The sequence below is a fragment of the Helicoverpa zea genome, chromosome 4 (assembly GCF_022581195.2).
Source record: "Helicoverpa zea isolate HzStark_Cry1AcR chromosome 4, ilHelZeax1.1, whole genome shotgun sequence".
Classification (NCBI taxonomy): Eukaryota; Metazoa; Arthropoda; class Insecta; order Lepidoptera; family Noctuidae; genus Helicoverpa; species Helicoverpa zea.
Genome location: NC_061455.1, coordinates 8,746,989 through 8,771,613, shown reverse-complemented (window position 1 = coordinate 8,771,613; position 24,625 = coordinate 8,746,989). Strand labels below are relative to the sequence as shown.

General features: G+C 34.6%; 3 protein-coding genes across 3 annotated transcripts; 1 reads left to right on the top strand and 2 right to left on the bottom strand.

Moving 5' to 3' along the window:
* Positions 1-479: 479 nt before the first annotated feature.
* LOC124629961 lies at positions 480-6,331 on the bottom strand. The gene is made up of 2 exons (XM_047163643.1): positions 5,953-6,331; positions 480-2,149 (listed from the first exon to the last, which is right to left on the bottom strand). Exons 1-2 carry the CDS (start codon positions 6,155-6,157, stop codon positions 1,878-1,880), a joined length of 477 nt encoding a protein of 158 aa, XP_047019599.1. The 5' UTR covers positions 6,158-6,331; the 3' UTR covers positions 480-1,877.
* Positions 6,332-13,508: 7,177 nt separating this feature from the next.
* On the bottom strand, positions 13,509-17,321 carry LOC124630049 (protein apnoia). Its single transcript, XM_047163761.1, has 3 exons — positions 17,197-17,321; positions 14,374-14,546; positions 13,509-13,798 (listed from the first exon to the last, which is right to left on the bottom strand). Exons 1-3 carry the CDS (start codon positions 17,294-17,296, stop codon positions 13,631-13,633), a joined length of 441 nt encoding a protein of 146 aa, XP_047019717.1. The 5' UTR covers positions 17,297-17,321; the 3' UTR covers positions 13,509-13,630.
* Positions 17,322-21,309: 3,988 nt separating this feature from the next.
* Positions 21,310-23,268, top strand: LOC124629980. The gene is made up of 2 exons (XM_047163665.1): positions 21,310-21,751; positions 22,151-23,268. The coding sequence occupies exons 1-2, from the start codon at positions 21,310-21,312 to the stop codon at positions 22,648-22,650; spliced, it is 942 nt and encodes a 313-aa protein (XP_047019621.1). The 3' UTR covers positions 22,651-23,268.
* Positions 23,269-24,625: the final 1,357 nt, after the last annotated feature.

The window sequence follows — 24,625 nt, the reverse complement described above, 5'->3', positions numbered from 1 at the left end:
AGCGAAAACAATAAAACTTCAAAGCTTTCATAATTTAGCGATTAGTAGGAAGCCCCTCGTGAAATGGGTGAACGTAAGTAGTTAAGTATCTAATTAAGTGAATAGGTTAAAGATAAATAAATAAAGAGATGGGAACACGCGAGCGTATTGCTGGAAGTCGAAACGAAATTGATTCGAATCAACAAGACTGTTTTGTTTTACGTTTTAACTTACTGAAAATGATTGAATGAACATTTTTGAAAATATGGTAATGTTTTTGGATGAATAGGTACAAATTGTTAGATACTGTTGCCCAGATTGTACTTCTATGATGTGATTTCTTTATGTGGTTTTTAAGATGGTGAAACAATTCGGTTTATTTATTTGAACATTATTGATATTTCTACTTGTAATAATCGTTGGTATTCATTCGTTAAATATTTAAGGGAATGACTGATGTTGACGATGTTGGATTGTCAATTAAACTGAAATGGCCCAAGTCAAGCTTAATTTTATTTATTTAAAATTTTAAAATTAGCAATTAGTAAAGCATTTGTGTAACAACAAAATATTTATTTTAATTAAATGCTGTACAATTTAGAGGCATTAAGTTACCTAATAGAACTAAGCACAATTGTCAATAGAATGATCACAAGTACCATTAATGTGATAATGTTTACAAAAGGCTAATACATTGTTTATACAGCTTCAACTATTAACAAGCATATTGAAATAATAGTAGCATGTTCAAAATATGAATTATTCAGCTGTAATTTGAACATCTTTGGTAGTCGTTACAGGTAAGTAGTCACAAGGCAGAAAGTCTGACAAGCAGTCTTGCCGAGGGGTATCGGGTTGCCCGGATAACTGGGCTGTGGAGGTCAGATAGGCAATCGCTACATGGTTCTCAGCTGCATCCTTTTATAATTGGCAGTCGCTCCCAGAATACTTGGAAAAAGGCTAGCTAGGCAGATGATGATGTTCAAAATTCATTAATCTCGCATTGCTGTTTGATGAATTCTTTGTCTTAAAAAGTAAAGTGACTGTCATGAACGCCGATAGGATTATAATTAAATATTGATAAATAAATAAACTGTTAGAGCTTAGGTACACTGAATTGTTACATGGAACCTATCCTATATTATTGCTAAAATAAATAATCTTATAACAATTAATTGATCAATAAATAACTTATTTATATATTCTACGAGCTAGAGCAGTGGTCGTTAATACTTGAGAGCCTTATGCATTAACTCTTATAATTTTTAACAATATTGAGAAAACTAAAGACTGTCACGGTTTATAAACAATGTCTTCTACTTTTTACTTACATCTCAAAAGTCATCTTAAAGGCTATAAGATAAAAATATGCTAGAAATAACTACTGAAGATCAAATACCCATACAAATTATACTTACTAGAAATTATCTTAGTCTACTTTAATAACTAAATAAATAATCAATAAAAACTTATTTATAATTATCATAACATTGCTATTATCTTGTCTTACAATAACGACCTCCTTCATGTGTTATAAAGTTATATCTGTCTATAATGTAATATCCTATTCAACACCTACGTACAGCTCAATAAATATGCAGATAATATTACATAGTAGATACAAGAATATTATAATAAACTGACTTTTGACTGAAGTTGAAGTTTTTATCTGATATCAATCAAAACGAATTTGTTAAAAAACTTATTTATATCGAACACTATCTGGGCTTTTAATAAAATATTAACATGATTTTTTATATGTTTAAAATTAATCATCCTATATTACCCATTCGATTTAACTGTACCTACACGTAATTAACACATCTGACTGAAAAAAACAGCCTTTCCTATGTATTACGCCATTCCACTAAGATTTTTATCTTGATAGTCTTGATTTATCAATTTAAGTATGAAGTGTAGTGTTCTATCCCGTTGTCATGGTAACCATAGTGTGCACTGGCCATTTCAGCGTCTCTTCCTTTGAAGGAATTATGATTTTTGAAGGCGTTAATCATTATGAGAGTTAGCGCCAACTTTCCTACCAGGAATGACTTCACCAGCATAAACTTCAGCATGCCCATTACAAGGGGCATAATCGCCGATTGTAGGACGAAAGGCAAAATAAACATCGGTAGGATTCTCTGCATTATATTCTTCTTCTTGCCACGACCTGGAAAAAACAAAAATACAATTTGAAAAAAGAATAAGTATTCAATTTTTTTTCACAGACAGCCAGTAGCTTTATCTAGTTTCCATTATGAGTACGATAAAGCTTTTATCACTAGAACTGGCTGACTGTAATACTAGAAAGATAAACTTTTTAATACATAGAGCCATGTAGCAGTTCTTAGCTTTATAAGGCACTTAGATTTTTAACTTTGTTTGAATATTGAACAAAAACATGAGTGTTAGCTTTTCTTTGGATTCAAAATAGCATTTTCGGACATTGCGGTGATTGAAATGAAACTGGATCATCGCCTAACTACGGCTATATGCAGAACAAAAACAGAGACATTTATAGAGAATTATTGCATTACTTGGTACAGAGTGAAAATATGCGAGCACTAGACGCTCGAGTGTTTTTTTTTTTTTTTAGCTAACCGTTATGATTGTCAGCAAAGTGTTGTTTTTATAAATCGAATGCAGCAGTTGAACAATTCAAAGGCCTAAGATCACCGACAAAATAAACGTCCGTTTTTCTTAAAACGGACTTTACTTTGAAAATTGGACGTGAAAATTCACTGTAGAAAACTGACGTTTGTATTGTCAAAGTAGGTAAACATCGTTTTTGTTGTCGGTGAATTTGAACCGTAGTGACATAAGGTTACTTCTGCGTGAGATTATGCAGTTGCACTCAGATTAACTTTCACGATAAAACTGTTCACAGTAAATAAACTGTTATATTTTATTTGAATATTCTCGCAGTTAGAAGCAAATAGTTTTCTCGACAGTTAGAGAATTGCAGGTATTTAAATAAAAATTCGAAGACAAGCTTGAAAGTAATTTAATTACCATAGCTTTATTCAAATCGACTAATTTGAAAAATAAAGCATTTACTCAGTTCATAAATAGTTAGTTTATTTATTATTATTATAATTTATTAATTATGTTTTCTATTAAATTTCGTTTTAATTTTGACTTAATATTTAAAATTATAGGTACTTATTCCATAATTATAGAAACATTCTTAGTATTTACCGTAGAATTTTTCAAAAGAGAGTTCGTTTTGTTACACTTGCATGCCTAGTAAAATAATTAACTCATTTTTATAAAACATTAATTTTAATACATTTGTTTATAAATCTTGTTTAAGTAATAATAATAAAATCATTTCCGATATCCTTTCTCAGACGGTTAAAAATAAACTCTTACCTACAATAAAACAGTGATCCACCAAAACCGGTCTTTTCGTACGTTCACCGCACTTGCAAGTGCACCAGTTAGTTATTTTGGTAACTTCACGAGGATATCGAATATTCACATCACTAAGCTATCGATAAACAAAACGCTCTGATTATTACGAATTTGTATGTCGAACGCATTTCACGGTGCTTTCTAGATACGATACTTGAACGGTAAATGCCTATGAATTGATATTACCATTCCGGTAACATTTGACGTTCCTACGATATGTTTATTTGTCATTGTTCTAAATGCTTATAACAATTTTATTTCGGTCTGGTACGTGAGGTGTTTTCTTTTTGCTTTTATTTTCACCAAGTTCTTTACGGAGCAAAAATAAAAATACGCTTGGATTGCTTTTTATTGTTACTTATGTACTTTACACTTTTGTGCACAGGAAGAAAAATAACAAAATTGTAATTGTTTCAGCTTTACGCGTTGTAAATCACTACTAAGAAGTCATTTAAATAAAATTCAGAAAGAAAAAAAAACTAAATTGTCAGAATCCTTTTAAAAGGATGGGGCTAACTTAAAACTGAATCAAGTTGTCTAGACAAAGACGTATTTCGTAGACAAATCCAGGGTTTAATGAATGTCTTAGCTGCTATATCTTTATTTGTCAACAGTCAAGCATGTAAATAAATTAATTGGTAGAAATAATCTAAAAATAAGTAAATTTGAATAACGAAATGTAATAATGAGTCAACGCCACAGCTTAAAATAAATCTTACTTCCCAACAAAAACATCTTATGTAATTGATCGTGGAAAATAACCATTTCTTATTAGTCATATAAAAGTAATAAAAGTAGATAGCTGCCTAAGTAAATTAATATGTTTATACACTTGATTCTCTTCGCGAATAAAATAACATTAATTACCTACTATGTCGTGTCAGCGATGATTAAGTTTATGCCGTTCATAAAACATTATGGAAAAGTAATGAAGGATTGACTATCATTCATTTTATAAAAAAATACATATAGTATACTATAGGTAATAATGTTCATAAAATTAAACTAAGAATCTTTCTCTCCAAATATTTGAATTGAGAGTCCCTGCTTTTTTGTAAATCGGTTGAATTTAATAAGTACCTACTAATTACAAGCGTATAATGGCCTGTACCTATATTCTTTTGAGGAAAATATGATAAGGTGACATTTTAGCTCATGTAGAATAAGAGTATCTTAAATATATGTAAAATACGCAAGGTTCAAAATCAGACAAGAAGAAATTAATTGATGAAATCACAAATAATGCATTTCAATTCGCATAATGTGGTTGCAAGTTGCAACCAGACTCTATGTATTTGATTCGGTCTCTCATAGGAACATTGAAACACAGTCGACTCAAGTTATATTTGACCACATGTGAAACTACCACCTAAACTCTAATGGCCTTACTACAAAAACTTTAGCAACTGTTTTACACTTGTCTAAAAAAAATGTGGCTCCAAAATGAACCATATGTCAACGTCATAATTTGTCATTTTTTTAGACAAGTCCTAAACTGACGTTAAAAAGTTTTTGTGGTAAGACGGCTAGAGTCGGGTTTGACTTGCTACTTGAATACCAATGTGCAATCTTGCGAGCTGCTCATACCTTCGTCAAGTGACGGAAATTTCAACAGAACCTACTCAGTTATAATCGTGACTATTTTTGTAATGTAATTGTCATACCTCAATATCCTGTAAGTAGGTAATTCTAGTTTTTATTGTGGAATTAAGGTGAAAAACTGAAATTCCTTAATTACAAAAGGAAAAGTCATATAAAGACGGCCGGATCGATTAGATGAAATACGGTTCAATAATAGCTGAAAATGACGAAAACATAAACGACACTTATCCTAAACTGTTGAGTTAACTAAGATAAGTTTCTAAGTAAACAGAAGTGAACGAAAAATTGCCGTTTATATTGTGGTTACCCAAGTTCGACGACGCGACGTTCGAGTTAACGTGTAGGTATTAAATCAAAGAATACGCGGATCTCTGATAGGTAGATATTTTATGTAGACATTTCTTCTTCTATATACCTATATGAAGATACGAAGCTAAAAAAAATGATTGAAGATCTAATAAATGATGAATAGGAAACATGTTTTTGCTAATGGTTTTTGCATAACGAAACACTGTGTGGGTTGTCTATAAATAATATTCCTTTATGTTAGGCTGTCAATTTTATTGAACATCCTTTGCAATTATTTATTTTTGGTGCTGTTGCTGTGAAGAATTTATTAGGAATGTACAAGATAAATCGAATTCTCTCGTTGAAGCTCTGCTTTTGTGGATAATTAAGAAAATTATGAAAACCGAAAAACTAACTTAGTTTACAATCAAACTTGAATTTCTTAATTTTGTATTCAAAGCTTTCTTAAGTTTTAAGTTTACAAATGTCTGATTTGTTTTGATGAATATTTTTTGTTAATTTCGACTGATTAGTAAAAGGAGTACCGAATAATAGATAACTGAACATAAACCTCTTTTTAGTTTTATACATGACTTGGGTAATTTTTTTACTGTTATGCAAGTCTATCTGATACTAATAAAATTACAATAAAAAAATACGATTCCTTACCTTCAACCACACCCCTGTCAGTATCCAATTCAACCGAAAACAGCCGTCCGGAATCATTATCCTTTGGTATGGTCACGTAAACACCGTCGTACACCTCAAGCTTTTGGTCCTCCACGTGTTTGGGCACATCGTGCGCGAGCGCCGAGCTAGCTACGTGGAACAGCGCGAGAAGGCACAGAATCCGCATCGGGCGCGGTGCGTCCATGCTGCCGGTTGTTTGGCCAGTGCAGCTGAGCAAGCGCGCCCCACTCACCGTACCCCTAAACTGATTTTATTCAACCGCGTCCATGTTTTCCACGATCGCACTCTCGATAATCAATTTCACTTGTTCGTGTAATTAGCTCGAATTTTGTAATTATGTGTACGGGAAGGAAAGTTTTGTTTACGTCGCTCGTTTCAAAGCAAAAATTATTATCACTGTCACAATTGTTACTATATAATAAGTAGTAATTAGTAGGTATGTACATTCAATTTCATTCACAAAAAATTATACCTACAAGTATGCTACAAGGTTCCGATAAAATGTTTTAAACATATTTTGGTCTCTCTTTACGAGTTGACTTCATTAAAAGCCGCAAATAAGTAAATTCCGCACGCCAAAATGACCTTTAAAGTGAATCGTATGGTAAAGTTCTGGGAATAATTTTCAGGATTAATCTCATAATATGTAGTTTACTGCAATATCTATTAAAATAATTTTGGGAATCGAAAAGGGAATTACCTACGTTATTACAGAAAAGTTTTTGGTTTCAGAGTGTTCAATTGGATCTACTTTCGGTCAGGCGAAGATTTCCTGTGATTATTTTTTGTTAGTTTTATTTATAGTTGAATAATAACTAGAGAAAGGACTTTATGACACAAAAATATGTTAGTTTTCCTTTTATTTTTGACAGGTAATTTTAGGTAAATACATACTCTTTATTGATGCCTAAATACAATATTATGAGACCTAACCCGTCTAGATGTGCAACCGGCGGGTAACGGTGCAAGTGGAGCAGATCGGCAGACCACTTACCGCACTGAAGCGCGAAGAAAACTTGATCTGCACGTTGCCGGCTCTTTCTGATCCATTACACTTGTGTTTATGGTTCATATTATCAAACGAGCCCTAAGCTAAACCGTCATGCACCTGATGGAACCGTAGTGTTAATCAATAGCTGTGCCAAGGTATTACTTTACGTACACGGTCCGCAGACAGTAACTACAGGATCCGTCAAATATTTTTTTCCTTCTAAGTAAATAAGTTTGGTCTGTCTTAAATATAGGTAAGACGGGAACTGCAGCAAAAATACTTTTTAATTAGGAATTTGGAAAGTTCTCTATCCTGATGTCCAAGTTTACCGCGCAGAGAAAGAGTAACTTTGAAGTGTCCTGCATGTCTGTTCAGAATCCTCAATGTGTCCGCTGAAGCCGAATGAAGCCGTAACATAGCTACAAAAATGAGGAACTGCAAATATAATATGCAAGGACTCCGATAGTAGCCAAGATGACTTTAGTAAGTAGGTTTTTACATTTATTACATTCAAAAACTTGTCAGCCTATAGGTGAAAAACTCAAGTAACTGAGAATACTAAAGCTTTGGTTTCCTAGGAAAGCGGTGCCGTCATATAGCGGCCGTAATACAGCGGTGAAAGACGTCACCAGAACGTTGTCTATGTAAACAAAATCGGGCGGTTTCCTAGAGAGCGGTAACTGACACCGTAACTTCAAAAAGCGGTGCCGCCATTTGCATGACGGCCGTCTTGACGGTGTCAGATAGTTTGGTGAACGTTTTATTGAAAGCGGTGAAGCTTTTTTAATACGTATTTGTGTTTTTTTTTCGGAACAACGTCAAAAATTAGTTACAACTCTTAGAGCAGCGAGGACGACGAAATTTTAATAGATTTCGTTCGTAACCACGAAGCAATATATAATATAAAAAATAAAGATTATAGAAAAAGTCAACTAAAACAGAATTGGTGTCGTGAAATTTGAGAAATATTAAATAAAACAGGTTAGTAAGTATGATACAACTAACAAAAAGTTTATGACGGTGTGTTAAAACGGCCGTGGAACTTTCCGCATGTCATCACCTTAAAGACGACCGTCTATTTGCGTCCGTAATATGACGGCCGCTATATGACGGCACCGCTTTCCTAGGAAACCCAAGCTTTAGCATAGGAGAAACCGTCGCCGCTTTGTCAAAGTAAGTTAATTACATCATTTATAAGTGGCAAGCGTAAATAAAATGTAAACCATTAAGAATAATAACTATATAATCTGTGCAAGTGTGAGCTACTTTAAAAGTCACTCAATTGTTTTTACTCGACAGCTTTCAAAATTAGGTAGGTATGTACCTAGTCAATGACAGAATTGGATGATGTAATATTACATTTCAAAGATGTTAAATTAAATCTTCACTTTGTAATAAAGGCTACTTCAAAGATCTTACTGAGATTTTGCGTCAATCATTTTGCTGAATTTTGGTGCCTATATGAAGGTCTTATATTTTATTTTGTTACCTTTATCGTTACATTTTACCAATTTGTTTTGATTATTTTTCTATTTATAGGCAAAATCCACTTCAATGTTACTCTCTTTGGCAAAACCTAAGGACTTACCTACAGCTTTATTATTACGAGTTCGATGACTTTTCCAACAAGCAACTAGTTCTGTTAGCCCTAAACAAATACTACAATACCATTATGTAGACTATTGTTCCATAATATTCCTAGTTTTCTTCATAATAGGCGTTAGTTACTGTTCTTGTTAACCAGTGTAATAACAACAATGGAACACAATTACCGCTACTAGTGTTGTTATAGTCAACGTTAACCTGTTTCCCCTCACTTGTCTCACTATTCAAGTAGACGACATTTATCTGACATACTCCTACTATTTCCACGAAGTTATACATATTTTTTCTTTCTCACAAAAAAGGAACTGGTATTGTATTGCTTATGGAACAAATAAACATCAAATGCATTATGTATTGCGCCTGAAAACTATTGCATACTCATGAAGATCGCTGGAGCTAATATAACTTAATCTTGTAGTTTTCCAAGATAATAATGTACACATATTTTTAAAAAAATATTTGATGTATAAACATAACATGAAAACATAGGAGACAATGGAAAAGCACAAATAAATAAAACAAGAATTTGTAAGGGAAGTTCGAGGAATGTTCGGTAAACGAATTCTACTATTACTTGTGGGTGACAAGGCGTATTTATTTATTATCCCACTCTGTTCCCGAGAGCCGCTTATTAAAATCCTGCGAATTCTGTTGTACGAGATTACAAATGATCATGACTGGCGATTATGAAAAAAGTAAATTATGTTGCTTTAAAAAAAGTCTAAGATCCAGTCAAAGCTAAGAGACGCAAAAAAATACCATTTTTAAATTGAACTGTATGCCGACCTACTGACCTATGTTAATTTAATAATAACAAGTTATATCGAATTTCAAGCCCTTGTGTAATTTGGTCCCTAAAAGAAATCAAAGGCTGCAAAGCTTACAGTGAAATCAAATTATATTTCGAATCAATCACCTGGTGTGTGATTTGCTTGAGGCATAGCAGAATGATTGACGTAAAATTATTTTACGCGTCACTCTGTAACCGGAAAGTCAATCAACCTCTAGTTTACTACTGAAAAACATGCAATAACTCTTTTTCTCCGGAATTTATTGCCATGTAACTGAACATAATATCCGGACTAGTAATTCCTGCTTTTGACACGATCCAAGAAACAAACCAACAATTAAGTAATACTAGCCGTTTTCCTACGGTTCCACCCGCGCCCCGTGAGAACTGCTGTCCCTACCGGGATAAATGTAGCCTTTGCTCTTAGGGAACAGTGAAGCTTTCCAACTGTGAAAGAATTTTTAAATCGGTTTTGTAGTTTTGGAGCCTTTTGAATACAAACTAACAAAAAAATGTTTTCTCTTTATAATATTAGTATAGATAGAGTGTAGATTTACTCTTCTGCTTTATAATTAAAGTATAGATGCCTATGTATAAAAAGATGAGTACGTAAGTTTTTTAACCGATCTACTGGTAAACGCAGTTACTAGATACAGTTAGGTACTTTTAGCAACAGGTTTGATACAGCTATAATATTGTTTGTAGGCGTTGAGCCAGGTGGATACTCCACGTAATGCAAGTAGAGAATTCACATTAATTCAGTCAATAGACCTGTATAAAACTGGTTAGAAACTCTGGGTTAGTTGCCGTCTAGTCTAGATAGATTTTGTACTTATTTGTAGGAGTAAATTCTTAATTATCCTTCGTTTTCATACATCCATCGTTTTTTTTAAATTTAGTCCTAGAGAAAGTAATGTTTTTGTAAGCATTGTTAACATCCAGGAAAAACAAAAGAGGTAAAAGATTTCCCAAATGAAACCAATATTGCGAACAGAGGCAGGTAGAATATACTAGGAGTAAAAACAAGCAGTTATCCCTATTTCACGCATCGCGTAAAAACTTGACATTCGAGTGTATATCGGATGATATTACAAAACAGTGAAGGTTTGAATCTGACGTTTTGGTGTGTAACAACTTCTAAGAGTTGCTATGTTGTGACTGCCAAGTGGCAGGCATACAAATAGAGGCAAAATACAATTTATGGAACTTCTTAACATCTCACAAATTCAAGTAAGTACTTCGAAACTTAGTCTAATTTAAGCCATACTTTGAACCGTGTCAAGGGAAGATTATCGAGGCGATGAGTTTAATGCATCCACAGAGAATTATAAGTTCTTAATACTTAGTAAAAGCTTTTAATCCAGTTTCGATCACCTAGGAAACATTGGTTGACGTTGCACGTTCTGCGAGTTTTGCTCACCTGATTAATTTCCGCTTAAGATTTTAACTTGTGATTTATTAAAATTAATTAACTAATGGCACGTGGAATAGTAACTTTATTACAATATTTTTTTTTAGAATTTCGTGGCTCCAAATTTCTTGGTTTCTATCATCAAATGGTGAACGCAGGTTCAATGAAATCGGCTAAGCTAAATGTGCGAGGCCTCCCTAGAATTTTATTTTATATTCGTTCTGTTCGGCGCATTTGGCTCCGATGGATGTGCTGTGCGGTTACCATAACAAGCAACATAAGTACCTACACTAGCAACGCCAATATCTAACACAATGAGCCTCTCTCATTCATATCTAAACTTTGTACTCCAACAAAGGCACAGAACCTATGAAATGCAAACTATAACTATCCGCTGCCTCTTCACCGAATAAATACCCAAGTTTCGTTTGTTTTTGATATTGAAACATCAGTTGGGAACTATTTGTTTATGAATAGATCGAGTTCTCTGAATAGTCCTATGGAAACTACAGCTTTGATTGAACTTGTTACCAGCGAATCTATCGTCGTTAGTTTAAACAATTACTTACATAATTAATGCCATATAAGTTTCTCATAACGACCTTGACAACTGTTGTCTTTTGTGAAGACATGAATAGATATAATAATGTACCTGCGTGGGATGACATCATGTAAAACGAGGTACCAAAAAAAAAACACTGTTGGAAAGCTACATTCTTCCCAAGTAACATAGGCTATATTTTATCCCGGTACGCGCAATAGCTTAGGGTAGTAGTAGTGGGCCGCGGGTGAAATCGCGGGAATACGGCTAGTAGATGTAAAAGCTGTTTCAATTTTAATGCCTGGTTCAAATTAATGCATTTCCAGTTCGGCACATCATTCCGAGTTCGGCTTTAATCATTAAATACGGGGTATGCAGATATTCAAGGTTTACACTTTCCGATTTGTCGGATTGACATACAATATGGCAGGATATCTACGTTAATACTGTCGAAATGTCGCATCGTCACCAACTCTATATTCATAATTATTTCAATAAGTAATCAATTTTCGAATAAATTAATAATAGGTATCGATAAGTATTTCATTAAGCTACTTAATTGGTTTCAGTGAAGACAATGACAGAGTTTACCGATGTGCATCGAGACGAATCGAAATAAGGCATCGCATGTGTGCTGAGAAAATTAAGAAATATCTAATTTATTACTTAAAAGCGATAATTTGGCTCCATTTATGTAGCTATTACGATACATAGACACATATTTCAATACTTCGACAGCCCACGGTTTCGGTAATCTTATGATTCTTATGTAAGAAAATAATACTTCCTACCTATATTCTTGTCTACATACAATATTTCTGGACATTGCTTTGCCCCTACACTTTATCAGTACGCCCTCACCTTTCTAGCTATAACTCGCAGGTCAAAAAGAAGTAGGTACTTAACGTAATCGAATAGTGTAAGACAAAGCCTGCCAAAGCATAAAATAAAATACAGTTTTATCCCGGAGTCTCGATTTTTGTTACGTTTAATATGGCCCCCAAAATAAGGAAAGAAAATGTCACACTATGTATTATAAATTGCCTCTTTATCCAGGTTTTTGAATCAAACTAGATATCAATGATTTTTTTGATAATTACTTTCGCTATTAATTACATTTTCACGCGAATATACTTTAATTACACATAATTGGAACTGTAACTTAGACATCATGTTTGACGTCTAAGAATTTGGATTAATAACGTGTCATAATCGATCAATATCATTCCTAGCACGACGTAACACGCAATTTTACAACAGCGAGTATCAGTGAACATTTAACGCAGAAATGTTTGCAAGTCAAGTAAAAAATAAACTGAGTTTAATGTACTGACTTCGCTAAACTGGTTGAGGTTTTAACAGCTTTTACTTTCAAAGCTGTTGTTCTCATTGTCTCTGTATAAAGCGTCCTTTGTACGGTCCTTGTTGACCACAGTTACTTCTGTAGGATAGAGTGCAACGAGATGAAACTGTTTTGTTTATTTGTTTGAATTAAATTAATGTTACACGCCAAGTTTTGTCTAGATAACCACCAAGCGTATTACTGTACTACATTATTTACACCTAACCACCTTCTGAATTTTAATTATTCCATTCTCAAAAACAACAACAAAAAAAAAGGACGTGATGTTCTAGAAATTACATGAGAAAGCCGGCCATTATAGTAGCCATTATGTTATGCATGCTATGAGACATGCAGCCATTTTAATTTCATTTCTCGCCTTAGGAAAGTACAGTGAAAGAACGTCGCATTGCTTGAATCATTTATTGAATAAATACTTAAAATTAGTTTCGATCGTCTATCTTTCACAAAATCTCACAGTTTTCGCGAGAGGCAGACGAAGCTATAACATCGATAAAAGTTAATTACTTTTTTGAGATGAAAGTAAATCTATAAAAATAAATTAATTCTTAAACAATTAAATAAATGCATGTTAATTGAACTGATTCGCTCAGTCGTTGAGGTAGCCGTAGCGTTAACTCGATTGGTGGGTTTTCGATTGTGAGTCATCAGGAAACGTGCCATCTAAATTATTAAAAACTTTCCATTAAATAAGAAGGAATGGAGCACCGATGTTTATGAGAATGACCTTTGTCGGTCATTAACGAACTATGGCAAAACCCAAAAATGGTGGGTAAAACCCAAAGGTCTTACTGACCGGTCTTACCGACTTCGGTATTCGACCCAAAAGAAAATCGTCTCGCAAATGACAATTATGTCGTGCACAGTGTATAAGTATTTGCAAAGTTTCTGTGCTCTATATTCCTTCATGACTTTCTTCATACATTCCTAGCAGGCACTGGAGTTATATTGATAATCTAGTCAGAGATAGGGGCGTCGTTGTCAGATCTGGCCCAGGGCGAGAGTAGAGGGCCGGGTGCTGGCCAGGGGGCGGGGATGGCGGGCGCTGGCAGCAGCTCAGCCCGAGGGTGTAGGTGAACCAAGGAGGCCGGCGATGCAGCTGATAAGAACAGCCTGGATACAGCCTGGTGAACAAAACAATCTGATTAGTTAGAGTCTAATTTACCTATTTTAAACATGTTTTCTAACTCGATCACATAGTGCGGTTTTATTGTGGTATTTTTATCATAAGTCGAGTGATATATAGCTCCGTTTATTTCAAACAATGACGTCATAGGTATCGAATTTATAAGTAAAATTGCCAATTAAAAAAAAGTTTTCTTTAAAAATAAGGAATTGTACTAAACGACGTACAAATTTTTACGATAACAGCAATTTTCCTCTTCCTTTGAGAAATATTTTCATCAAAAATATTTTCAAAGGGAATTTGGCAGTTTCCTTTTTGGACTTAACGCTTGTTCCAGAAGGTAGGATTAAAGCATCTCTCTGGCATTTGACAACGAAATTAATAAGTGATGGTACCTATATTTGAACGTTGCAAACATTCACACCTCGTTCATTTTTGACTAACGTCTGATTGAATTTCAATAATTCGCAGATAGAATCTTTCATACTAACATAAATTATTATATATATGAGATTCTCGAAATATTCATAAAACTGCGAACGTATTTTCTAAAATGTTGCATAATATGCTTACCTGACTGACAGCCACAATAAGCAGCATTACTCCAATGGCTAAGTTCTTCACAGAGATGACGGCGAGTGCCATCAGGAGTGTGGAGATGACACCCAAGGTGAACATCACTGGTAAGAAGATGAACGACAGGCGTTTGAGAGCATTGTGACCAAACGTACGGCCGACGCTTGTGCCTGAAAAAAACAATTAGTTGGTTAGTACCTCGATTTTCTAGATAACCCACGCCTTTGGATAATTTTACAAATAGTTTAAAGTAGCAGACTGTCTACTTCTAATATTCAAGCACCAAATTCTCTCTGCTAACTTATAAATTATTGAATTTCAGCGAAACCTAAACATCCCACATGAATAGGATACTCGGCGAATATGTAGTTGTATCAAATTCTGACGTTTTATAGTTCGGCCATTCAGAGAATGCGTTCCTGACACGTCGCGATTGAACTGACGACGTAACTTTGCAATGGCGTTGCAGTTACGATAAAAATATTTTTGCTGGTTGTTTACCGTTTTAACAATTGAGGAGCATTAAAACAACATTATTATATCAATAATCAATGAATGTAGTTACGTCGTCAGTTCAATCGCGACGTGTCAGGAACGCATTCTCTGAATGGCCGAACTATAGTGGTTTCACGGAAAACTGCCTTGTGTCATAAGAACCGAGAGTCAAGCAAGAAATACTTTGCAAAATTCTTTATAAATTATTCCTGTTCCTTGCTGCACATTCATTCTTTGCGAAAAATGCAAGCGGAATACAAAATTCAACGTCATAGAATCGGAAGAATTTTATGCGTTCAGACGTAGACGTTCATCTCTTGAAATTGCATTACGGCATAGTTCAAGATTTCTGGAACGAGTTAAGGTACTACAATAAAGGTAATATGTAGTTTTAAGTTAAGGACAATTTACGTAACACCTGCTAGCTATAATTGATACCTACATGTTATTACGAAATTAAGTAAAATATATATTTAGGTGGGAAAGTTTTCGAACATTTCCTTTCATACTTGGCAGCACCATTCAATTATTACCGGGAAGAGCAGAATTGTGATCCGAATCACCTTCGTTACGTATGTATGCAAGAGAGCAAACTGTGTAATAATGAAATCCAGCGGATCATGTAATTCCGAAGAAATCAGATTTATGATAATATCGATATCGTAATTTCAACCTTTTGACCGCTCTTTAATCTTTTTTAATAGGCACTGCTACTGAAATCTGTCCGAGAAATATTGAAAATAGGGACGTAATTTTCGAGAACTGGAGAGACGATTTTACGCTGTTGATTTTAATCTATATAGACAAATAAATAATATAAACATATTCTTCAGTTGTGAGTATTTTGAATTGAAAACTTCTATTGATATAATAAACCTAAAGCTGTTTTAATATAGGTAATTGCAATAGGATTAACTACTGTAATATCTAATACTACATACGATGCGTTTTTAAGACTTAACCACACACTATAAGGTACGTGCATACCTACTGACTTGAACTCCAGATAAAATTTTATTTAAGTTCTAGAATGTTTAGCCAAACTGCTTTTTTCAGGTGTTAGCTACTATCATGATGATTAACTACACAAAAAAACATCTGTAAACGTTAGGAAAAAAAGATAAAATAGAAAAAACAATGTTGAAATGAAAATTACGGAAAAAAAATAAAAACAATTCTAGCTCCTAAACTACAAAAAATCGCTGAACATACATGGGGGTGATTCGGATACCCCACAGCATAGAGCTTCTAAATTTTTCTTTTGGACGCCTATGGATGGGCCACCCTGTATATTCTACACACGTGTCTGATCTGAAATAAGTAGGAATTGTATCCTTCCTCCGTGGAATTGTACAAATCAAATTTCCGTTTATCGATTGGATAATGAGTACCTATAGTTGTCTTCAGCTTTTGAAGAACATTCGTGAAAACTTCGGAAACGTGATGTAAACAAATGTACACGTGTACTTATTACCGGTACCTACTGACTAACTGTTTACATATTAAATTTTCCTTTCTCTGTTTACTTATATTATATGTACTTATCTTCAAACAAATTACTTAGACAGTGTTTTGTTTTGTCGAGGTATTTTTTTTTTATAAATATCTGTTTTGATTTATTAATTAGTAAGATATTATCATATCAAGGCTTATTAGATTACATAAGCCTGCATATCTTGGTAACGAAGTTTAGATATCGAAACCTGTGGTTTAAATAGCGAAATACTAACTGTCATTTACATTTATTTATTTATTTATTTAAAACTTAAATTTAAATGCTTATTTCATTTAGAAAGTAATGTTAACTAATTCTAGTTTTGAACTAAGTTTTAAATGATGTAACACTTGAAAGTAAGTTAATACTAGGCGATCCTTTGTCAAAAACATACGTCCGAGCTTAATTATTTGGCTGGCCAGTCAGTCCCGTGGCCCGTGGCCCGTGGCCATCTAATTGATTAATGGGTAATCTTTCCACAGCATTTATGTAAGGGAAGAATTTTGAATTAAATTTAATTAAAACATTTGAAATAAGTGCGTCATGATTTTTGACCTTTTGGGCTTTCATCTTCACAATGGGTATTGCTGAGACTTATTTTTTTTTAAGAAAACCAACCATTTATATACCTATACAAAGAAAAACTCTATACTATACATCTTACCCATGAGAGGGAACTCTGGCCTTTGTGCACATAAGCTTTTTATCTTCACCATGAGCATTGTGTTTTTAATTAAGTACTGCTAATCCTAACATTGTTCTCAGATAGTATGCTCAGTAATACTTGACTGGGACTCTGGCCTGTCTTTGTTTAATTAAAACATAATTACCTTCGCTAAAGAAATCCTTGCTTTCAACGCTATCACACTGCACTACCGAGACGAACACGACGACGTACGTCAGAGTCAAGAGGGTGAGTTTGTTGCACATTTTGGCTAACACTTAATAATTTCGGAAAAACAATTAGCTGGTGATCTCCAGACGCCTGCTGGTGTATGACTGATTGGCTGCCTGTCTGTATGCTAGGATATAAAGTGTCCTGTCAAAGACAATGGCCGGCGAGACCAAAGAATCACGACAAAAGAAAGCGCAGGACAACGTGACTGCACGGTAGAAATGTCGGCCCAGATATCTACTGCGCCGCTTAAGGACTAATGTCGATTCATTAACGGTGTGTATGCTCCCCTTGGACAATGTTCCGATCGTTATCGAAACAAATGAAAGGTGAAAGTGATGATTGCTTCCTTCTCATCCGTACAGGGTGTGGCTATTCCGACATTGTATTCACGCGCCTAGCTTACGGGAATTTACGTCAATGTTTATGACGCAAAGTAAACAAACAGTCGATATTTATTCTAGACACTAAATAGTAGCATTGTGAATAATTCATGTAGTCTTAACATAATTAACTGTGGAATCCGTTCGTTTCATTCTTCGCCGTCTACATTTGAACATCTTTGATTTTCATAGCGTGATAAACAATTAAAGTCATAACGCAGACTAATAAAGAGTTCATAAACCCAATTTATATTCGCTCTGAAAACAATGTAAATCAATCAGCCTTGACGTCTCCTGTAAGTTTTGCTTTCATTTCATTGCGAGTCGTGTAAGAATAATTAGCGAAATTATGATATGCGTGTGTGGCGCATAATTAGTGGGCATTAATCAGGAATCTTGTCACGTATAGTAGAGAAATTTATCGTGAGGCAGCGGCGCGCGACACTGTCGGCGCTGCAGTCGCTCGTGTCCGTGACCGCTCGTATGCAAATCACACACTATGTTTGGCAATATAGGCCATTTCCTGTCAACACGGAATACCGAAAAAACGACAGTATAACACCTAGAATATCGGACCAAAATTAGTGCTTTCACACGCTTCTCATTTCTTGTTGTGACAGATTGTTAAACGCTGATTTTATTATTCGAGACGTGGACTTTTCAATTTATTCATGTCTCGGAATCTGTGGCTGTTTACAGTGCAGACTTGGTCTTTTATAAATAATTTATACTGTTAATGTAGTTTCATAACAATAGGGTGTCCCGACATTATATATAGTCATAAATAACATGTAGTGTAAATGAATTAACTGTTATCATTGATATCAATCATGACTATTCTATGAACTGAACTCATGATAAAAATGATCTGGAGATAACTGTCAAACATATAATTTTTTGCACTTAGCATCTGGGAGAATTATGTGCATACGAACCGCTATTGTTGTTTCTCCCGTGACACAATATATGTCACAGAGCCTGGGAAATAAAAATCGAAATCACAATACTGAAAACAATTGACAATCGACGCATTCAGTTCGCAATACCGTTTGCGTTTAATCTAAAAACGCTTTTAAATGCTAAAAACGAGTGTTACATCTAATGCATTCCAAGACAATGGTTACGCATCTTATCTAATAGTTGGCTATTAAAAAACGCTTTATATTGTCAAACGATTATAAAAACGATAAAATCGCGTAACTCTTACATTCTCTAATATTGATTGTTTAGCGTTGATATCGGTCGGCGGCACGCGGCTTCGCTCATAAAAACCGCATAAATTACCTACATTTGAATCTATTCAACAATTTAGCCGATATCGACTAGGTATTACTGATGTCTAGACATTGCTTTATTGGCTGCAACTTTCCATTGCAGCGTATTACAATAAAAAAAAAACACTTTTTTTTTTGGTTGTGGTTGCTTTCATTTGAAACCGTCAGTCATATAAAGCCACATAGCGTGTATAGCTGTTCATTGTAGAATACAATTTATATGCACATCCTAGTCACTAGTCACTAATTAGCTATTTTAAAAATGCTTATGTTTAAGTATCACGCGAATATTACACCAGCGTGACACGAAAAGGCTCATCAAGTCTTAAATTGCTGTTGATAGAGACATTAAGTACACATTTTAATAATTAACCGTAGGTAATTCCACGAATATGTTTTTAATTTATTAAATCTAAAAAAATCTAAGTTAAGAATTAAAACAGCTCTGCACATGACATTTATAATTGTATATACTTAATTTTGTAAGTTTCAGAGATTTATTATTTAAACTGCGGGAGGCAAGCGTGCTTATTACCATTTGACCCCTAATAAAAGGCGAGGGCGTTCAAATTATCTTATAAACCCACTTTGCAAAGTATGAAACTTTGTTAGAAATTATTAAATATCGCTTGCGAATTCCTAATAACTGAAATTGGCTCTTAAGTTTTGTTCACGGTATGAAAATACATTGCGGGCTCCACAAGCACCCACAATTTTTCGCGTTGGAGGAAGCTAATGTAGATTAAAAGCACTACCGCAGATACAGACTTAACTACGTTTTTATACTTAGCTACTCCACATACGCAAACGTCTAATCCTAAGTAATTAATTTGCACACGCTACACGAGTTTGTCTGCAAATGCATTTCTTGTATAAATTAGGTTTATTTATTCTATTTGAATTGACAACCATCTGTACCTAATTTAATAGTTTAAAGCTGAGGAGTTTGTTGGAGGATTTAGTTCACTTTAACTTCACTGTTAGAAATTCCATTGACCAAAGAAATTTTACATTTTACCCGATTAAATGATGTTATTCCCTCAGGACGCGAGTGTAACCACAAATGGAATCTAGTATGTTACTATACGTTTAGACACAGTTGCAATGATCAATGTTTGTGAATGAAGTTTCCATTTCCTAGAAATAACTTTGAACAGATGAAGTCTGGTTTCGGTTCTGATTGGTTGTAATAATGTAAAACTACTGAACGGACGAAAACTCAAAAAGTTTTCAGAAAGGACTGGTACTAATATTTTCAATAAGTATTTTAATTTGCAATTTTGTAGGATGTGTGCTAGGCGATCTTAGGCATTCACTTGTTGGGGAAGCGATAATCCAACAGTTAAGGCGCCACAGTTAAGTGTGACGGAAGTGTAAACAGACCGAATAACTTTGTGATAACTTTGTGTGATATGCGACTGAATACTAAAATTATAATAATTAATGAAGGGGCAGTATAATAATATTTATGCAAAATGGTTTAGGTCTATATTATAATTTACATAGTTGCTTAAATATTTTCTCTAGAGAAAGGTTATTATAATATCTTGAAAGGTTATCAATCTCTTCTAAAACTTGCTTCCTAATATCCTGAGAACACGTGTTTCGTAGAAGCCACAATTGCTCCAACTAGGATGTACAAGCGGTCTGTTCTCTGTCAATTCTATGTAGTAATTGTCAGTTGAAACTAAACTAGTTTGTAGCACGTCACCGTCGGCGGCTCGGTTTGAAGCTCGGTGAGATCAAAGGACCTAGCTAGAGGTTCAAGGATATATAAGTTAGTAGTTTAACTTTTGCATAACTGCGGAAGACTGGAACAGCATAAAAATATAGTACAATGACATAATATTTTTTAAACAAGCTATGAAATTGTTATTTTGTTTACTTCGTGTGTTTATGCTCGATTTAACCTAAATAAACAAAGTAACCAATATCCATGAAAGGCGGGAAAGTTATATCCAGAGAAAGTGACATTAGATGAATTATTATCAGTAAAGATGATGATCGACCGTCTAGCACTACGTTAGACCGAGCAAATAAATAATTACGACAACAGTGTTGATCGATTAGATACTGGTTTGAAATCTAACGATTTTCGGTTCCCGACTCCTCAGTCAACCTGGTTTTGTTATCTAAGAATGAAAACAACAGCATTACTTCTTTACGAAATAACTTTCGTTTTCTGTCGGATGTACATCACATAAATCATGTTATAGAATGCAACTTCCACCATTCCGGATATGAATCTAACCAAGGAAATCATGGTTAATCCACAATAAAAAAATCACACACATCCAAACTTCGCTTTCGCCGATGCGGCGATGCACTTAGCATTTGGAGCGAGTAGCGAGTAGTGAGGGAACCTGGTTTGGCGTCAGTTGAACCGCAGCGATGCGCCCGCTCACCGCACTGCTAGTACTGGCCGCGAGCCACTGCGCATACGCATACCAGCCGCAAACGCCGCGCGAGCGCCTCGACAACACGTTACATTCATTGCTCGGAGAACATTACAACCCCATACAACGCATATTATCCTGCACATACGTTCTAGGAACCACCAAATGTCTCAGTGCTCTAAGTACGTGGCGTGCAGAACGCGCTATCGCAGCCTACGCCAAAGATCCCGCCACCCGGTTCAACCTGACTGAGGATGTGGAACAGTTCCCATGGCTGAAGTACAGTAACATCTCCGACGAACAGTTATACTCACAGCTCTATGATGATACCAGGAACTTGTTACGGTATCGACCCCTGGACTTGAACTTGGTACCCGGTTATAACTTGCATTTGGGCTCTAAAGGCAACGGAACAGTGAACCTTGATATTTATACAAGTAAGTCTTTTCTTTCGAGCTTATTCAATTTGTCAATCAGTTGATTGAATTCCTAATGTAAACATAACCAATGAGGAGCAGTCTTATGATAAAGAAAAACTGAAATAGTCAAACATCTTTCATTCGATTTAGTAATTTCCGATTCACTTTGATATGTAAAGATTCAAAATTATTATTGGCAATGTTGAGTTAAATGACTAAATACACATATGAATGACATTAACGTAATAAAACAATATAAGGCCAGCTGATGGTAATTTTCATTATACTATTATAAAAATTATACAACTGATTCCAAATAATTAGGTACATCAATCAAGTCTTTGAAAGTGGACCGATATCCGAACTTCGCATCAATAACGATTTTCACTTTTTAATATAAATACTTTTCACTTTCAGGCGACAACTCCGAAACAGGCCGAAGCAGCATGAAGAAGTTAAAGAAGTATTTTTACAGATTCGCACCACTTATGTTAGTACCGGGGCTGGTGATGTCAGCTATCTTCCCTTTTATCTTGCCAGGCTTAAAGATGATGACCCTGATGGTCGGAATGATGAACAACATGGCGTTAATGGGTGCTATATTTACAATACTAAGGAATAACGCCTTCAATGACAAGTATGAACATAAAGTGGTCTATGTCAACAGCGGGTATGACAATGAGAAGTATTTTTCTGCATCAAACGCTGAAGAGCATATACACACGGATCATATAGGAGAACTCTTCGAGGATACTAAACGACCTCTAAGACATGAAGACCATGGCTATGGGGAAGATTTTGACAACATTGAAGAGCTACCAGCTATTTCTGTAAATCCAGAATGGTTGAAAGCATACGCCGATGGGAAAATGTTAGCTCTCATAGGGAAGGATCAGCATAATAAGAAAAAACATTAGGATATCAAACTATGTTCAGTATTTTCCCTACATAATGTTCACTTGCCAGTTTGAAAACTATTTTAGTGTAAGGACTGAAGCTTGGAATTTCAATGCTTTAATGTTGTGACGAAGGGTACGTCCAGTAGGTAATTTAGTTTAGTTCTTTAATATTATTTATTTTAGAAAAATAAGCGTTTATGCCAACACAACCACTTTATTAATCTCGATAACAAGCTCTGTACTGAAATATAATAGTATAGTGTTCATTATTAATTTAAGCTTTATTTTATTAAACTTGGCTTCCATTTTAGTTTCTAGAATGTTACTATACAGTAGCTATTAATTCTGGTCACAAGTTATTTCTTATATCATATAATGTTAGCTTAGTAAAGAAAAAAAACTCAAATGTCTGGAATTTTAGGGCCCATGTTTTTTTTTTGCAAATAAGTGTAAGTTTTTTTCTTTTACTCTATCTTGTTACAGAGCCTTATTTATGACCTGATGTAGTGCTGTTCATTGCCACTTTTTGTTATCTTACTTGTAGCTACATACTTCTAGTCTTTACCACTTGTTAAATTATATTATAGCTAATTTATTTGTTACTTATTATATTTGTTGTGTATTATTTTTGTAAAACCAACTTCTTTCATTTCGTACCAATATTTTTCATCACCGAACAGGGTTATCCCGTAACACTAAACTTACTTAACTCTTAAGTCCTACTTAAAAGTCTTTCTGTTGCAGCAAGTTACGTACATAACTCAAACTCAGAAACGTTTTTCCAAATTAGGCTGATAAATCAAATTTTCGAACGTCAAAACGACAAAAGACAGCCCCCAAAACGCCCGCCCGTCACCACTTCCTATGTGTTATTGCTGGGAAGAAGAAGTGGTGCAACAAACTCCCCAGCAACACGTCTGTCTATTAGGTTCGTATTAGGTCGTTTATAAACATTATGACAGAGATAAAATTATATTTGGACCACACATAAAATTGGGTAAAGTTTCAGTATTCGTTCGGCCGTAGGTACGTATGTAGTAGTACGTGTGTAATGTATTAGAATTCGATTAAGGGCCAGACAAACGACAGCCGTAGGTACGAGGAATTTCCAATATTTGATTTAATAATCAACTTGTCAGAAGTTAAACGTTTTAGGTCCACAAAGTCAAGGATATTACTTACATGGAATCGTTGGGTAAATATAATTGAGGTCTCTTGTTCCATAATTTAGGGTTGACCTTCAAATAGGTTACAGTTCTGTTTCTATTTGCTCAAAGCAAGTACCTAATGGGTATTCGATGGTTTTAGGTTTTCCACTTTACGATCTGATCAAATTAATAATAGAGTACTTACGCACACAGAATTGATGGTTACTATGTTATAGAAGCGATTACTGCGTATGTTGCAGCGTATCGTTTTGTATTATACTAAGGTACGAATACTTCGTATCCACAGAATTTTTGAAACAGTTTTATACATTTTTGTAACGACTGAAAAGATGACAAACAGGTTGTAGTAAGTATAACTGATTAGTTATAAAACTGTTTCAAAAGTAATAGGTAAATAATAAGTGAGATTACTTGTATACTTCTGAAGATCGAAACATTCATCGTTTAATTTTTAATAACAATTATTTATATTTATAACACACTAAACGCCCAATTCAAATTCAATTGCTTTGCAACTCAATCTTTGGCGTGGATTACTTACCTACATGTTAGGCCTACTCACAGTTTCACCGGAGTACCGGAATGTATCGATATTTGCTGAAAATTCTATATCTCACGCAGTCTCCGGATCTCGTTAGTACTTACTTATCTTGTTTGTTGCTGCCATTTCTACTCACTTCTCAGCGCCGCGCTTTGGCAGGTGCCTAACCGGATAGTTAGGACTTGTAAAGTTTGAAACTTGTAAGAGTTATATCAAGACTCAGAACTTAAAACACAGGGGGTGTATCTCGAAAATAGTTGAACTCCCAGCATACGTAAGTTTA

Coding starts and splice junctions, on each gene's coding strand:
- LOC124629961 (XM_047163643.1), bottom strand. CDS start 6,157: ATGGACGCACCGCGCCCGATGCGGATTCTGTGCCTTCTCGCGCTGTTC. Junction 2,150..5,952: donor TGACAGGGGTGTGGTTGAAG/GTAAGGAATCGT, acceptor TGTTTTTTCCAG/GTCGTGGCAAGAAGAAGAAT.
- LOC124630049 (XM_047163761.1), bottom strand. CDS start 17,296: ATGTGCAACAAACTCACCCTCTTGACTCTGACGTACGTCGTCGTGTTC. Junction 14,547..17,196: donor CAAGGATTTCTTTAGCGAAG/GTAATTATGTTT, acceptor TGTTTTTTTCAG/GCACAAGCGTCGGCCGTACG. Junction 13,799..14,373: donor TTATTGTGGCTGTCAGTCAG/GTAAGCATATTA, acceptor TTTGTTCACCAG/GCTGTATCCAGGCTGTTCTT.
- LOC124629980 (XM_047163665.1), top strand. CDS start 21,310: ATGCGCCCGCTCACCGCACTGCTAGTACTGGCCGCGAGCCACTGCGCA. Junction 21,752..22,150: donor GAACCTTGATATTTATACAA/GTAAGTCTTTTC, acceptor TTTCACTTTCAG/GCGACAACTCCGAAACAGGC.